Source organism: Nestor notabilis, unplaced genomic scaffold (assembly GCF_000696875.1).
Source record: "Nestor notabilis isolate BGI_N333 unplaced genomic scaffold, ASM69687v1 scaffold20619, whole genome shotgun sequence".
NCBI lineage: Eukaryota > Metazoa > Chordata > Aves > Psittaciformes > Psittacidae > Nestor > Nestor notabilis.
Genome location: NW_009944387.1, coordinates 48,842 through 66,515, shown reverse-complemented (window position 1 = coordinate 66,515; position 17,674 = coordinate 48,842). Strand labels below are relative to the sequence as shown.

At 49.7% G+C, this 17,674-nt stretch overlaps 1 protein-coding gene across 1 annotated transcript in view; it reads right to left on the bottom strand.

The window, feature by feature from the left end:
* LOC104411868 (netrin-1) overlaps window positions 1-15,940 on the bottom strand; it is a gene marked incomplete at both ends in the record, with an annotated part of 38,731 nt that extends 22,791 nt beyond the window's left edge. Inside the window, one exon of the mRNA XM_010022404.1 lies at window positions 15,752-15,940. Within this exon, the coding sequence (XP_010020706.1) occupies window positions 15,752-15,940 (189 nt within the window). The remainder of the gene's footprint in view (window positions 1-15,751) is intronic.
* Window positions 15,941-17,674: the final 1,734 nt, after the last annotated feature.

Sequence of the window (17,674 nt, the reverse complement as noted above, 5' to 3'; positions counted from 1 at the left end):
ATCTCTTGGGTGCAGAGGGGACAGTGCCAGAGAGGGGGCAGCTGATCCACAGCTGGTCCCACTGCAGAGATGGAACTGCGGAAAGACATCTTTCCCAGGGCAGTGAGGGCACTTGCCGGGGAGGCAATACGGTGTGGACCCGCTCAAGGATCCCCATCCCTGCACACTGCAACTGCCGTGTCCCATGGGTGCTGTGGTCAGGACTGTGCAGGACTTGAGGAGGAGGGGAGCAGGCAAGGCTCGGGGAGCCACAGCACCTGCTGCCCACACCCCAGCTAGCTTCAAACTCCCTTGCGCTCCCTGGAGCTGTGGCAGGGCTGTAAGGAAGAGGTACAAAATCAAGGAGCATTTCATCACCCCTCCACACACGAGATCTCAGGCAGGAGGCAACTGCTTTTAGAGATGTTGGGAATTCATTTCACGCGCACTGGAGAAAAAAAACCCCACAAAACCACCCTCCTTTCAGTGCTCTTGCTTGAGCCCTTCCCCGCTGAGCAGCATCCCTGGCAGCTGGCACCGCGGGCGCAGGAAGGAAATGCCCTTGTGGATGCAGGCAGGCTGGAGGACCTGCTGTTCCTGGCCAGATGGATGGAGGCTTGACAGCAGAGCTGGGCAGATGTGAAGGGTTTGGCAGGGGATGTAAATAGTGCACTTGAAAACATTCACCATCTCATTTCCCACAGTGGGACTTACCGGCGCAGCTGTTTGTTACAAGGGAAGAAAAAAAAGCTAAAAAACCCCAACAGGGCTTGTTATCATCACTGTTCCAAAAGGATTATGGCCTCGCACATTTGTTAACAGCCCTGATTTCTAAGAGCTGCAAGCGCCGTGCCAGACTGTGGTCTGCCCCTGCTGAGCGGTGGCAGGGAAAGGCAGGAAAGCTTTGCTTTTCTTGTGCAGCATCCTCGGGAAGGAGCCAGCCAGAACCCTCCCGGGGGAGCACTGCTCCTGCTCTCCTCCTGCCATTCGGGGGAGCTCCCGAACACTTCTGATTTCGGGTTTTTGACTAAGAGTCCTGCTCTTACCCTCTGCCTGGAGCTGGCTCTGGGACCAGGCACTTCAAGCCTGTCCGTAGTGGAAAACTTTTCTATCAAACCCAGTTTTGACTGGAAAAGTTTCAACATTGAATCAGTGTGGCTGGTGATGGGCGCAGACAACAGAGGATGTTTAGGTGGTAAAACCTGCACGCTGCAGCCCCAGGGGATGGTTTCAGTATTGCGGGGGGAGAGGAAATAAAAACATCTTAAACAAGAGCCTGAAGAAGGAAAAGGACAGAAAAGGGTTAAAGAAGAGCAAAGAGGCAGGAGTTAATACAAAAATAAGCAAATCAGGGAAGGGTTACACAAGAAGAGGCAAAGGGCAGGAGGATGGGGAGGAATATGCCTCATGTTTCAGGCGTCCCCCCGCTGGGGCTGCGCGTGTTTGTTTCAGGCATCGCCTGCAATACCCCATCCTGTGAGTAATCCTCCTCCATGTGAACGGATTGCAGTGACTTCAGTGGGACCACTTGGATGAGAGAGGGGGGGAAAAAGAGGAAAAAAAGGGGAAAAAAAAAAAAGCCTTCGTGATGAGTCAGATTTACAGAACCAGGCTTTTGGAGGACGGGCTGCAGAGCACAGAGTGCTCTTTGGACACCACATAAATAAATAGCAATGCTGCTGCTTCCTTCCCTCATGAGGTAATGCCTCGGCACAGCTTGTCCAAAACTGCCGTGGTTATTTTTACAGCCGTATCTGTCTGAGGTTGTCTGCTCTCTCCCCAAGCTGGCCTCCTGCAAGGGGTCTGCAGCACGGATGTTGCCCGCGTCCCCACGGGCACGTGTGATGTGGCCAAGAGCAGGCAAGTGGCAGAGGAGCTGGGAATCACTGACCCTTGGTCCAGGACCCCACCAAGAGAACCCCCTGCTCGATGGCTGCTGTCCCTCCAACACGCTGTGTGGTAAACCCTCTCTGAGCGGAGGGATGCGCTTTCTGCCACTGGACCGCAGCTCTTCACTGCGGCACAGGACTGGGCGAGCCTGGGACAACTGCTTTGGGCAGCACCACTCCGGCCGCTTCAACGCCTGACCCCGTTTTGATTGTCTATCTTCCAGAAAACTCTGAAGAAGCAGCAGCAGCTCAGCCTTCCTGGCGTGGGGAGGTAGGAGGGGGTCTAAGCAGTGTCTGCAGATGCACATTTGCGGTCTCTATCCTGGAGGAACTGAACCAGTGCCAGCAATTAGGAACAATTAAAGGCAATTTGCAGTTCCCTGGCCAGTGCAAACACTTGCAGCCAGCAATTACAGGATCTGCCTTCTCCTTCCCCAGCCATGGAATAGCTGGGCTGCTGGTGGTTAATGCTAATTTTTCCAGCACAGTTCAAATTCTTTTGGGTTGTAACCTCAAGTTGAGGGTAAGACTGCACTAGAGTCGCAAAGCGGGGGTGACCGGTACAAAGACCCCTTTGGCATCTTCACTGCCTTTCTGATAGACACCTTTTCATTCACCAAACATGTTTTCATGCCTGGACTTCCCGGATGCGTTTGTTCATCACCCACCATGATGCAGAGTATCAGCAGTCCCCTGCACTAAGCAGAGCAGAGACTGTGAGGCACTAGAGCTGAGAAAACTTCACTGACCACCAAAGGAGGGTGCTTGGGCCACCCTTATAGATAATAAGGGGGATATCAGTTGATTTATCCTCTGTATCCTCATGCCTTGCTTAAATGTATCATCCCATAGAGGACAATGTAATGATGCAGGGAGTGAGATGTGAGAGGAACAAACAGGAATGATGTTGCAAGAAAATGGTGTGCCTTTAGTCTGGTTGTTCGCACAGTATCAGGGGGAAGGGAAATAACTGTCATGATTTAGTTCTTTCATAAGACCTTTAAGAAAAAATCTGTGATGAGTGTCTGTGGCAGAGATGACCAGGAGTTACTGGCTGTGGAGGAGCAAACACGGAATGGGAATATATAGTGAGGCTTTAATGTGGAATGAGGGCAGTGATGGGGGTGCCTGCACCAAGAAAATGTGATTTTTCTTATAAAATAGCCATGACCTGGAAAAAGTTAACATCATTTCTAGGTGATCACCTTCAGCTTGGCTAGTCCAAACATGGGGAGACCACGTAGGTCTTCTGCAAGACTGACACAAACCGGCCGAATGGGTGTGAGGACAGCAATAAAAAAACAGTGTGCAGAAGGATGCGTAATTGGAAGGAGGAAACAGGATAGCTTATGCATGCTGAAGGATCCCAATTAACTACAGCCACTCCAGGAAAAGATCTAAGAGTCAATGAAACATCTGGCTGATTGCAACAGAGCTCAGAAGAGCAACAAGATGGTAGGTTGTATTATGAAAAGAATAGAGAGTAACGCTGAATGTAATATCATGACACTATAGAAATCAATAGTACATCCTCAGCTGGGAAACCAGAGTAAAAGGCACAGAGAGGCACCCATCTGAGGGTGATGGAAAAGATTAGGAATGCCTTGCCAAGAGACGATGGAGGGATGCCAAGTAATGCACAGCGCCGAGAAGGTCAGACAGGTGCTCCTCTTCACTGGTCCTTAAAACGCAGGAACAAAGGGACATTCAATGCATTTAAAAGGCAACCTTTTTCAATGATAAAAGGAAATGCTTCTTTACACTGCACGTAATTAACTCGTAGAACTCATGCTACGAGACACCATGGCAAAGGCCCAACAGGATTAGATAGGCCTATGAATGAGAACATCTGTAGTTACATTAGCTGGGATTAATATATATACGGATATAAGCACTCCAAGCCAGCTACTAACTGCCTGCAGTTAGGAAGAGATTTCCCCTGGGGGCATGCTATTGCAAAACTGTCTGTCGTGGAGTTTTATATCTCTGTCTGGAGCTTCTAAGACAAGCCACTATTATATGTACAAATCTGCTGAGGCGGGCCATTGTCCGCTCGAGCAGAGCAATGCTGCACTGCAGCTAAGATTTGGCTGGTTTGGGACTAAAAAAATACCTGAAAGCAAGTCCTAAGACCATGCGTGAAAGGATGCGAAACGCCCTTATGTGTCTGGGCAGCTGAAGGTTGACAAATAGCATGACAAAAATGCAAATATTTTTGCACCCCTGAGTTTTGGTCGGAGGTATTCCCAGCTGCTAATCTGCCCACACACATGTGGGCTGGAAGGTAAACAGAGGGATAAATCTCTGGGCTTAGCTCTCCTCAAGTGTGACCTTTTTGGAGAAGGTACCTGAAAGGATCTGCATTTTTTGAGAATTAGCATCTTCCTGTTTTGGGGAAGCTGCTTCCTTGGGAGGTCTTCAGAATGATGAAAAATCCATTTGAACAACAGAAAAGGGCTTGATATCAAGGGGCATCTAGATTCCCTCTTGTCACACTGTATCTGCAACGATAACTGCAGGGCTTCCAGATTTAAAAGCCCAAAGCATGACTGCTTTATGTTGTGCCGTGCATGAAGCAGTAAAACAGCAATGCATTAAACTAGAAAAAAATACCTTAATTTGCAATAGTCATCAATGAAGATTCTTGTGTTGAGAAAGAACCTTCTTCAGGAAATCACAGTCAGTTTCAAGTATGAAAATAAGCTCCATATAGCCAACATGTCTTAGGTATATGTTTATATTTAACCATGATTTTAAATGCTTTTCCAGAATCAAGGCCAAAATTACCTCCCTTTGGTTGCTTTCCTTCTTTCCTCTAAAGACTCTAATTGGAGCAAAAAATGTGGCACAGAAGCTTTCTGCTGGAAAAAGATGCACCAAAATCAAGCTTCTGGTGCGGATGCTTTGATTCAGCAAAATGTCAAAACAACTCAACTTAAATTTGCCTGTCACTTCAATAGCACAGCCCACGTCACCCTGATGCAGTAAGTATATTTCACTTAGTCTTATGGTTTAGTACTTAGAGGTGCGGTTCAGACACTCTTACTTAAGCAAGCTTTTGTGTAGTTGTAGAATTATTTTTCTCCTGCTCCACTGTCTTTAGTAACTTGGATACTTTAAATCCTGGTTGCAGTGAGCACGTCCGCCTGGGAAATACAAAATGTGTGGCACTGCTGGGGTGAGTTCAGTTGTCCTCCTGTAGCTGTAGTCCATGTCTAAGGTCACCCCAGCCTTGAAGATATCCCAAAGACTGGACCCGGGCAGGGTTTTTTAGGAGATTTTCTTTGGCTCCTGTCTTTGGGGAAACAATTCAAAACAAGAGGTGCTCTTTTCTTCGGAGACCTACCCTGGTTATCTGTTCATGGGTGAGTAGGGTAATGGTCTGATACCTGTGCACCTGAGTGGTGCGGAGAGATTTATGCTGGCTTAGGATCCTGCAGGGATGAGCAAGACCATATTCAAGAGCAGAGCATTCCCCACCACAGGTGGCACATCCCACAAATCCCACAGGTCTATGTCATTGGGAAGAGAAACGGTGGTATTCAGTGTGCACCCACCCAGCCTGGCCCCAGCTAGTTTGCTAACCAGAAGCAGAAGTTGAAATGTCTCTGTGTTAACTCTGAATACTAATAACGGCTTAAAATATTAACTGTTAACTGCTTTGCAATGAGATCGTCAGCTTGTCTGTGATATGGTGAACTGGATTTAGTTCTCCAAAGGATCATGTTCATGCACAATGTCCCTCGGCACATTCTCTTGGAGATTTAAAGGTTTCTTTGCCAGCAGAAAATGAATTCCCCCTTTTATCAGGCAAAGCCAAATAATCTCTCGGTGTTTCACAGTGTCCCTCCTCCTCCTCTGCTTCTCAGGGCTCTCCCGTTTCTTCCTCCTGAACTGGCAGTCAGGGAAGCCAAGGGCTTTGGCGCCCTGCAGTTTGGGCCAAATTTCACAGATTAGACCTTGCCTTTGTCTTCTCATAACAAGTAACAGACGGGGCCCACAATGCCTCCAGTGAGCAAGAGTCACTGCTAATCCAGAGGGGGCTTTGAACCACAATAAATCCACTTTTTGGGCAGGCGCGCTCTGGGCGGGCATTAGTGATACAGACAGACAATTATGGCAGTGCTTTCCAAAAGGCTTGAATATTCTCTTGTTGAGAAAGTGCTAAAATTTCTCCTGTTGTCCCAGAGCTCCATCTTCCAGGTGACTGCAGGAGAGCTGGAGAAGCTGGTGGGGATGCTGAGACACCCAGGGGTGAAGTACTGGGGCTTCCTTCTCCCTGCTTTGCTGGTAGGACTTGGCTTTTGTCATGGAGGATATCACTGCTTTTCTTTTTCTACCAAAAAATGTCAAACCCCCCAGGGCAGCTGTGGCCAAGAGGAGAGCAGCTTAGTGGGGCACAGTCCCTGGGCATGGTGTTCTTTGGCTCTAAAGCAAAATAAGGCTCAACGTGCCCTCATGGGAGGCACTGCATGAGAGAGAGTGGGTTGGAAAATACTTATGGAGGAGGGGTGAGGGATGGCAAACATTTTTTCCTCCTGATGCGTTTTTAGGCTGGCTCCTGAGGAAAGGAGGTTCCTATGGGCATATTCTACCACTAATAATATTTTAATCAAATCTGTCAGCAGAGCAAAAGTCTCAGAGCTAATGAGGTTGCCACAAGCCTCACAAAATGAGACCACTGGGTAGATGAGAGAGAAGCTCTAGAAAAAGCTCAGCAGGGGGGATCCCTCCTGTGTGCACAGCCCTTATCAGACATTAGAGCATCCACAGTGGGAAAAGCCACCCACAGCACTCCACGTACCCACGAAAAATTGCAATGGGAGCTCCTGGGGCACAGATCCAGACCACTGGATTGTGATGATCTGGGAAGTGCACGTTTAACTGGAAAAGATCTCTTTTTCTATCAGAAAAAAATACCTTTCATTTTAGGACGCTTAAAATCAGAAGAGTGCGTGTAGATGAGCAGAACTGAGCTTTGGTTTAATGTTCAGGAGAGAGCCTGGGGAACTTTTTTGCTGTCAAGAACTGATCTGAGACAGGAAAGTATCTCAACAGATTGAAAACATTTATGGGGAAGGCACATTATTCCTTTTCTCTCCTCTGCTTGGAGATATGCAAAGGTCTGGCTGCACAAGTGAATTTAGCAACTTTTGTTCTTAGTCTGAGACTCGTGATGGAGAACTGTGCTGTAGCCTGTTTGTTGGTTTGGATTTTTTTAACAGGATGCAAATTCCCCTCTGCTGTGTCGTACCCTGACAGAGCAGAGAAACCACCATCCAAACCTGCCCTGTAGGACTGCTTATGGAATATTTCTGCTGAAAAACCAAACCCAAATCACAGTTTTGAAGGTGGTCAGGCCCAGATTTAGCCAATAAATCTTCTCTAAGGCACCGTCCTTGAAAGGACATGACCTTTCCGAAATGCAGAGCTCCAGAATCAACACTGTCTACATTTTCTTAGTGAGCTGGATCATCCAAATGTCTAACATGGGTTTGGGACTCAGCTGTGAGCTACATCTCCCCTCTAAAGGTGCTGAGGGGAGAGTTCACAGGCTGGAATGGAGAGCTCAAGGTCCTTCAGAGGGTGTCTGGCTGAGCCTCCTCGACCACACATCTTGGCTCCCTGAAGCCAGCAGAGCATCTCTTCCTCACCTCTCCACACAGTGCTGGTGGTTTCTGCCATGGCTTTTACCCTTTCTGTGTGCTTTTTCAGCTCATCCATTTGTAGGCCTGTTCCTCCTTTCCATGCTAAAAGTGATGAAGTTTTCCCATTACAGTGGAGATGCATCTCTAAACTAGATCACCCGGTGTGGTCCTTCTCCTGGGAGGTGGGGCTTTGGGTCTTGGTTTTACTCATTTGGGTGGAAGAAGCAACTGGTGGGTGTCTTTGAGGAAATACATATGCAGGAGCACCACACATGGGGCACTGCTGGGGCCCTGGGTGCATCTCCCATGGGAGTGGGTGTTCCTGGCTGCCCTGGGAGTGCTGAGCAAACACATTAGAGCTGTGCTCCGGGGTTTGTGCTGCAGGTCATAGAATCCCAGACTGGTTTGGGTTGGAAGGGACATTAAAGCTCATCCAACTCCAACCCCCTGCCACGGGCAGGGACACCTTCCACTAGAGCAGGTTGCTCCAAGCCCCTGTGTCCAACCTGGCCTTGAACACTGCCAGGGATGGGGCAGCCACAGCTTCTCTGGGCACCCTGTGCCAGCGCCTCAGCACCCTCCCAGGGAAGAACTTCTGCCTAAGAGCTCATCTCAATCTCCCCTCTGGCAGGTTAAAGCCATTCCCCTTGGCCTGGCTCTTGTCCAAAGCCCCTCTCCAGGTTTCTTGTAGCCCCTTTAGGCACTGGAGCTGCTCTAAGGTCTCCCTTTCAGAAGCCTTCTCTTCTCCAGCTCTCTCAGCCTGGCTCCAGAGCAGAGGTCAGGCCTCTGCCTGGTGAGATGCTGCCTTGTTTACCTCCAGATGTCCTTCCAGCCCCTTTGAAGGTTTGTCAAAAGCCCCTTCCTCACCTTCCCTTCCTTGGTTCCAATTTGCCTTTAAGTGCAAGTTTGTGCCTCCTGGTTTGGCACTGCCCAAAGGGCACTCCCCAGAGAGAGGGAGCTTTGCTGAGAAGGGCTCTGGAAGTGCCCATATGGCTTTTTGGAGGAGAACAGGGTGCCCAGGCCAAGCATCAGCCCCATCCCTCAGTGCTGCTGCAGGGCTGGGGTCACAGCGTCTGCCCAGTGCCGCGGGGGTCTGCGCTCCAGGGGGACTCAAAGCATGCAGCAGAGCACGCCTGGCTGGGAGCAGCATGTGGAGTGGTCGACTCTCCTGGAGCCTGCAGACAGCTGCAGCTGGAGGAGATTTTTGGCATGGAGGTGATTTTGTTCTGATCTTATCACCAGGCACAGGCAAACCCCTTTTCACAACAGTACCCCTTGGTGCTCTGCCAGTCCCCAGGGCAGGGTCACCCACCAGCCTCTGTGCTTTCTCTGAGCATCTAGGTTTCCAACGCAGACTGCCTGAATATATTGTACTGAAATCCACTGTCTGTTTAAATGCTGCTGTATTGTGGGAGGTGGCCCTCATTTGTAAACAGAGGGAGGAGGAAATCAGTGGTAAGTTTCTGAGAAGACCAGACATCAGGATTTTATCCTTGTCCCAGACAATTTGCACCAAAATGGAGACCAACCCCAATACTGGGGCACTTTCCAGGGGCAGATGCACAGCGGAGCAGAAAGTCTGACTGCTTCAGATCTCCAGTCGCTACAAACATAAAGCTGGAATGTGATGTCTGTGGTCCCTAAATGTGTTCTCCAGTGCATGGCATCATCCCTGTGTGCTGCGTGGAGGTTGGTGGAACTTCTCTGGAGTGGGGGAAAAGGCTGTGCACAGCTGCAAAATTTGGGTTGTTCCTCACTGGTGGCTCACATAGATCAGACAGTTATAAAGTCCTTGGAACAGGAAGGCACGTGTACAAGGAAGAGCATGATGAAGACTGTCACATGGAGCCCCGTCTAGCCTGAAACTATTGGAAAGTGTCTCACTCGCTGGGTTTGCCACTGGAATATTCTACTGCTGCGACACTGGAAATTCTTCCCACTCCAGCTTACGCAGAAGTGGCTGCTTCATTTGATGTAGCTGCTCATATGCCATTAAAATAGTGGATTTTTAAAAGCTGGCAGTGCCAGGTAGATGTGTTGTGCTGAGCTCAAGGCTTCAGTTAAAAACTCTAAAACTCTCTTTTCCCATGTTTTCACACTGCAAACTCTAAACAGTTTTAAGAGTGTCTGTAATAATGTCCCTTCTTTGCTTTGGGACTCTTCCAGCCCAAGTGGGTGAATGGTGCAGCTCTGCCCTGGGTCCTGGAGGTGCCATGGAGGTGGTGGCACTTGGTGGCAGTGGCAATCAAGCCTCCTGTGCTACCCCACGACACTTCCACCAGCAATTCGTGCACAGGGCACTGTAAAGCTGCAGTTCTATAAACTTTCTTCAAGCAGTTTCTGCCTGGGGGTTGCTGATGACAAGTTTCAGATGTAGAGACCATAAATCAGTGCTTAGCACTTGTAATAATATCGATACAAAGAATTATGGGGCCTTGGGGAAGGGAGTGACTAAGGCATAGCCTCTAACAAATGCAGTATGGAAATAGAGCTAGAAAACTGATCTCACAGCAGCGGAAGAGCCATGCCCTATGGAGGAAAGAAAGTCTCTGTCTGGCACGTCAATGCCTTGAAAGTCTGAACTTTCTTCAGTGATGCGATTCTCAGAGGTGACCAAGCTTTGACACAAGAACTGGATCCAAGCCCTGCCAGGACTATGAGTTGGCTCATCTCTCATCTAAACAGTAGCTTTTTCTGGTCTTCAAAGAGGAAGAAAAGAAGAGGAAGGGAAGGAAGTTTGATAATTAAGGACAACTCCCTGGGATGATTTAATAAAAGTATTGCCTTGTGAAACCACAAATGAGCTGGACTAGAGATGGGCACCAAAATGACGTTGCTCTGGGGAGAGGACATCTCTCTAAGGGTGCACTTTACCTCCTTCTAGGGTGGACACCAAGGGTAGATCTCCTGCACTGATACCCAGCAGTGATGGGGTCCTTGCAGTGACGGGAGGGAGCCTGTGGGAGCTGGTACTTGCTGCAGACAAGGAAAGACTGAGGACAGGAGTCCTACCAGGAGCCATCACTGGTGGCCCTGCTGGCCCAGGGAACCCTCGTTTAGGGGTTTCAGCCAGGCCACCCTATGTCTTTGGGATATAAGGTTGCCTACCCATTAGGTAGCTGTGGATTGGGGACCTTGGTGGCAGGGAACATCTCTGAGGCTGGAGGGATGCTGGCCACAACTGAAACCTGCAGATATGCACCACAGACAGGCTTATCTTCCTGCTATACATTGGGACATGGCCCATGGGACACCAATAGCGGGACGCCAGCGAGCCCATCCTCAGACTGCTGTCTAATGTGGGTTATAGCCCGGCTGCCTCCTGCACCTCAACGTCTCAGTGGGGCTCCAGTCAGCGGGAAGAGGTTACATCTCCCCTGGCTTCAGCCTGGTGGAAATGATCTCTGCTCTAAGATGGTCACGCAGCTCCCTCTATAGTCAGTGGAGAGAGACGGGGGACTCGTCCCACTGTCCCTGTCACCAGGGCTCTGCTCTCCTCTCCAGGCAGCACAAGCAGCCAAAGGGGTTCAGCTGCATCAGTTCCACCCACCACCTCTCAGATGCCTGCAGAAAACCTGCATCTGCACCCTTGAAATCAAGGACTGGAGGCTGAGCCCAGGGGAACAGCACTCAACCATCTCTCTGCTTGGACCCAAACTGTCTCAAAAAGCAAATGTCAAATCTTAAGCCTTTCTGGGATTTGGCAAACAGGCAGGTAGGCGGGGAGTGCTTTTCTTTTTTTCTTTGCACAAGCCATTAAATAATCCTCCAACACTGATGGAAAGGTGCCAGGCTCGGCACCGGGAAGACAGGAGATCCCATTCTCTACCAAAACATTGAGACCTAACAAATGTGACCTCTTCAGGTGCCAAATCCTGCACCTCCACAAGGCGTTTGCTCTGGCAGCCTCAGCACAAGTGAATTTATGACACATATCGTTTGTCATCTTTTCATCAAAAAGTGTGTAAATCCTTTCCCCCAAGCGCAGAGCTGTTTCACAGCCAGGCTATAAAATCCTGCAGAGTCTCTGTTCCAATAGAATGACATTAGTGCCAATAATCTGGCAAATATCAGGAGTGAATTTAATCAAAAAGGACTAACACTGGGGCCCTGATTCACAGTGGCCCACGACAGAGCAGAGTGGACGGAGGTTTGCAGGACCCAGATGTGGAATTTCACTTGCAACATCATTTGGAGCAGAGAGAAAGCAGAAGAAATGAAAAGCAGGGCTTCAGCATTCTGGGAACTCTTCACGCTCCCACAAAAATCATTGAGAAAAGAGGAATTTACCCTTGTTATGAGTTTAGAAGGTGAACATGCACAATTTTGCCTGGCTGGGGTCTGGGTTTGATGGATCTGCCGGAGGAGAGGGCATCCTGCTGAGATGAGCCCATCCATCCCCATCGGTGAAGGAGCGACACCGCTATTGGAGTCTTCCAGCCCAAGTGTCCCCATCCAGGGCCACGCAGAGGTCAGTTGTGCGGTCTGACCGCAAAACCCCTGAGCCCTTGCTTGAGTAACTGGTGTCCCTGGGCTCGCCTGACCACCCACCTGCAACAGGCACAGTCCTCCCTTAGCTCCCAGTTCCAGCCTGGCAGGCACTGGCATGTTCCCAGCATTCCCACTTCATGCAATATCTCCGCTCCATCCGTCATCAGTTCCTTTGTATGTGGTTTGCAGACTTCATGCCCTGCTCTGCCTGTTGCTGGCTCCACAACAGGGCATCGCTGGTGACTGTCAACGGTTTATCAGGCTTGCAACAAAACAGCTGGAAGCACATGCACAGGGGAGGAAGATGTCATGGCCCCAGTGCTTGTAACCATCAGGGTGACAGTAATCTGTAAATCCTTCACCTGTGCTGGTGAGACAACCCTCAATCCTTAAAAAAAGTCTTTCAATTAAAAATCATTATACTTTTGGCCATTAGAAAAGCACCCATGCCCCTGCCTGGTCAGGACCACACTGCCCAGCTCTACTTTCTGCTCCCCCTTTGCTGCCTGAGCCTCACACAAGCCCTGCAACGCACGCAGAATTTTGTGGTGTTTTCTTTTTCTCCAAGTTAAAAAAAAAAAAAAAAGAAAGAAAAGTTGACCTTGTGCAAACATTTCTGCTGTTTTTGCATGGAAAACAAACCCAACTGCTGGAAATAATGCCAGTCATGCCTTTGTGATTTTCTAATGTTAGATGCTTTATGAACTGAGGTACATAACCCAGTGCATAGGATGGGATGAGAGATGGGAAGCACAGGTGAGAGGAAAGCAGTTTAGCTGGATGTGTCTGTTAGGCTGGATGAAGGAAGCTGAATTAATACCAAAACCTCTTTGGCAGTTCTTTCATGGACCATTTGTGGTGAGTTCACCCGAGCTTGTGCGCGCTTGCCGGCGGGGTAAGCGTGCTGCATGCTCCCTTGGCAAGTCCTGACCGCTGGCTTGTGAGGCACCAGCACTCCAGGAGATGCATTTGTTTGAATGTGTTATGTGTGGGACATGAACAGAGCAATGCGATGGTTGAAAGAATCAAGTCTTACAGAGAAAACACAGTCTGCTGGGTGAGATGAGGCATGAGGCAACTGTGAGGGAGATGGCAGATGCTGTGGGATGGTTAATTCCTTAATTCTAAACACATTTAGTCAAGATGAGACTCTGGGAGAGGTTTGCCCATCGGCAGATGGCTTGGTGACATGATGGATTAAGGCTGTTATCAATGGGGAAATCGCTGAGGTTGTTACATGGTAGGTTTGGGTTTAAATTCTTTTTTTTTTTTAATGCCTTTAAAAACAATTTTTTAGAGATTGTTTGCAGCAATTATTTCAGAAAATCCCTGAATCCGGGAAGCAAACCAGAGGGAACACGAAATCCCCTGTGTCAGAACAGAGCTCAGGAAAACCAAGATTCAAAGGAATGCCTTTGCTCTAGGAAACTTCATTTCTCTCGCTTTTGTATAGGACGATGGATTACGCCAACAATAAACCATTCCAGCTACTGTGAAATTGTGCTAATAGGCTGTGAGTCGGGGGGCTGCTCATGCATCAGCATATTCATTACATACCTTTGTATCTGTTAGCTGCAATAGCCACATTTTTGTTACAAACCATGGGGGGCTGCAGGACTATTTAAATTTGGCAGTCACAGATTTCAAGAGCAGGAGGCAGGAGATAGGAAAGGACAATTGCAAAGAGCATTTAATGGAGTGAATGACCCAGCGACTGGGAAATGCACCCTTCCAGCAGTGGGAGTGCCTCCTGAAGGCCAGCGTGCATCTTCCTGGGTGCTTGCTTGGGGAAACTGAGGCACAGCATGGCTCTGAGGTCTCCCACCCACAGGTACCACCAGCTGTGGGTTTTGGTTATGACCACTGTGCTACCAGCCAGGGAGAGACTGGCCAGGACACAGCAAGGATAAATGGGCAGGAGACAGGGAACGGGCTGCCTAGCTGAGGAGGAGAGCTGGAAAAAGCAGGAGCAAGGAAGGTCCTGGGAAATGCTGGAGTCAATGAGGCAGAGGTATGTGTGTTCATCACCCAGGGCAGGGACTGCCTTTCCCAGGGTGGAAAAGCAGGGGATGGACAGGAAACGGGATCTGCCCTTCCCTCCATCTGAGCATCCCCTTCCTGGATCGTGCCTCCTGCGCTAATCCCTACAGATACACAGTGATCCGGTGGGAGGAAAAATCCCACCAGATCCCCAGGACCTCTCATGCTGAGGAGGCAGCCAGGGTAAACCAGAGCCCTGGGAAGAAGTGAACTGTGCTGCTTTGGAGGGGAGGGAATTCCCACCACCTCCCCAAAACCCTTTCTGGGGAGCAGGAAGGTCAATGAGAATCAGGCTCTGGACATGCGCGAATGCTGCTGCGCGGGGTGATGGATGCCCTCCTGCAGTGCTGCCCAGCCTGCTCCAGGAAAGCCTTCACAAATCTGCCTATTTCTGCCTCAACCTAATGCACTGTTCCTTCAGCTGCAGCCCGGCCAGGAAGGTGCAAACATGAACTTTATTAGGACACAAATCCACCTGGGAGCAGGGGGCAAGGAGTGGCCAGCAGCTTGCTCCGGAGTGGGGTCCGGACAGGGTATGGGTGTTGGAGCTGGTCTGGAAGTGGCTCTGCCCAAAAGGGCAGCTCCTGTCCTCCTCCAGAGCCTTGCGTTGGGTTCACTACCCACCAGCCCATGTCATCTGGAGCTGGAGCTGTCAACAGCCTCCGTGCAGGATGGGTGGAAAAGGGCTCATTGTGATGGTCTTTACAAGGTGAAAGAGGGGAAGTTGGGCCATCTAAAGAAGCAATTTCTTTTTCTGCTTTGGCACAGGGTGTGTTCTCAGTGGAAAAACAAAACAAAACAAAACAAAAAATACCCCAAAACTAAAATCAAAACATGGAGAAGTCTTCTCATTAAAAAATTGGGAATGCTGAAGACCGAAAGCTTTCCAGCCAAAAATACCCAACTCAGGCCAAAAAGCTTTCCATTTCTTATTGAAACGAGTCTTAGAGAGAAAAGAAATGAAGATTTCTGCAGGAAGCTCTAGCTTCTTCTAATCTGGCTTTTGAATATTTGTTTGATTCTTTTAGCTGCGGCTCAGGTTCAGGATTTAAATCTCTTCCAGCAGATATCTGAGAGTTAAAAGAGTTCACTTGCAGGATTTGCTCTTATTGCTGCTCCAGCCCCAGCTGAAGCCCCGCTTGCCCTGATGGCCATGGCAGGAGAGGAGGAAGCATCAAAAAACTCCACTTGTCGAGCTCAAAGTAAAATTGGCTCCTGTTTTACTGTTCTCACCTTTCCACCATTCACTGTGGGATGTTGTGTGCATGGATTAAGTGCTACCTGTCCCCGAACAGCACTGGGGTGAGGATGGAAGCAGGAGATGGGCTGATTTACAGGCACTACATCTAACCCCACACCTGGATTTTAAGCAGCTCTGCCCTTACACATGTGCTGACCAAATTTGCTGCAGCTGTTGGAGTGGATGTAGCACAATTTTTAAGTGATAAAACCTGAAACTGAAGTCATCCTCAGCAGTGAGGACTTCTTATATATTGGTGGCCTTGTCCTCACTAGGAGGCTGGGGACACCAGGGAGAGGTGATGGCAAGGAACATGGTGGCAAGAAGTCATTTCAAGGGCTTGGTTTGAGAGAGGGAGGAGTGGGAGGAGTTTGGTGAGAGCATGAGCTGCGGAAGCAGGAGCAGCAGGAAGTGGTTGAAGAAGGAGCTGGGTGGTCCCGGCCATCCCACCCCCAACCCAGTACCTTTGCAGGCCTTGCGGTGGGATATGGGCTTGCTGAGGTCCCGGTAGAAGCCCTCCTTGCAGTAGTGGCAGTGCCGCCCAGCAGTGTTGTGCCGGCAGTTGAGGCACACACCGCCGCTCTTGCGCCCCGACAGCTTGTAGAGCTCCATGTTGAAGCGGCACCGTCGGGCATGCAGGTTGCAGTTGCAGGCTGAGAGAGGCAAAGAGAGGAGACCATCAGCATCTGCACCTGGCCATGAAGGTGCCACCACCGGGAGAGCCCATGTGTGAGGGCTGGGTACCCTCAGGGTCCTGCCAGGGTGTCAAAGGATGGGATGTGCTGGTGGCACATCTGGCTATGGGAAGCCAACTGCTAACCCACATCCCTCCTCAGCCAGCTCTGTGTTGTGACTCCAACTTTTAGGAGGGGAAGCAGAGGTTGCTGAGACCTCGTTTCACCACCATGACCAGACAAATACGCCTTTTGCTTCTCCCCATTCTTACTGTGGATTAAAAGCCAGGTGCAGACAGAGCTGTGAGGGCAGAGATCCCACCTGTGATTAGGAAATGGCAACGCACAAGCCCTCAGCTGCTCCTCCAGCTTTGCTGCAGGTGCTTCGTCCCATGCAAGCGCTGCTCATCTTCCTTCTCATCTGCTCATCTTCCTTCTCATCTGCTCTTGCACTGTGGTGCTTCATAGAATTATAGACTCATGGAATGATTTGGGTTGGAAGGGACCTTAAAGCTCATCCAGTTCCAACCCCTGCCACGGGCAGGGACACCTTCCCCTAGAGCAGGTTGCTCCAAGCCCCTCTGTCCAACCTGGCCTTGAACACTTCCATCATGCTACTGTTTGGTACAATCCCCTCCAAACAGCTGTGAACCCCGCACGTCCCAGATGTTCCCAGTATTCCCATTCTCACCAGTCCTGACACACGTGTGTGTCTGAAATCCACATATAATTTCAAGCTCTTCCTAGGTAACTTCTACCCTGTCTTTCCTTCCCATGCTTGGTACCCATAGCACAAGGTTCTGTTACATGTCTACATCCCTGAACATGCTGATAAAGCCTCACTCTGGCTCTGCATCTCTCGCCCCACTGCTGGGACAGGGCCGGCCTAGCACCCAGTTAGTCAAACACCAGAAAGTCCCCCTCTGCTTTGATTGCATGTGCTGAGACTGAACCTGCCTGGAAAGTCTCCACCATATGCAACCTAATGTCAACACAAGGACTATTTTAACAGGGGGCCTTTGGACAGGACTTCAAAAGCTCGACTCCTCGCCTGCCTCTCCCCAGAGCTGTCACGGGAACATCAAGAGGCAGAGTTTGGGCTCTGTGCTTTGCTGAGAGTTTTATAGCTTGTTTTCTTTTCCCTTTGCTTTTATTTGCTCTTCACCCCTGAACAATGCATCTGTGCAATGCCAACCCACAGCTGGGCCTCTTCGGCTCAGCACAAAGGTGTCATGGCTCTGGGCTTGTCACCTTCCTTTAGAGTACAGACATCTTAATCCCTCATTCCTTCCTGTTTACCTTATGGTGCTTGCCCAAGACAAAGACATGTTATATTTGCTTAATTATCAAATTTCAGACCAGAAAATTACAGTGCAGTTCCGGATTATTTATCAGGAACAATTCCCAGCTAACTCATGATATGAAAGCAAAGGGGAGAGCAAAATCCTCCGGACATGTCCGACCAGCAGGATGGAGACTGTTCCCTCCGTGCTTTGCTACCTGAATTCCTCTGGCTAACATGGTGAGGTCTAACCTCATGTCCTCACCAAATGCTGGCTGAGCAGGAGAAGCAGCCACCAATGTGCTAATGGTGAGAAGAGAGGCCTGGGAGAGGTTTCTCAGCTGTGAGAAAGTGAGATTCCTGACACAGAGCAGGGTCAGGACTTGGCGCTGCGGTTTGCCTCGCCTTAGATGAGCCCACCAGCCCGCGGG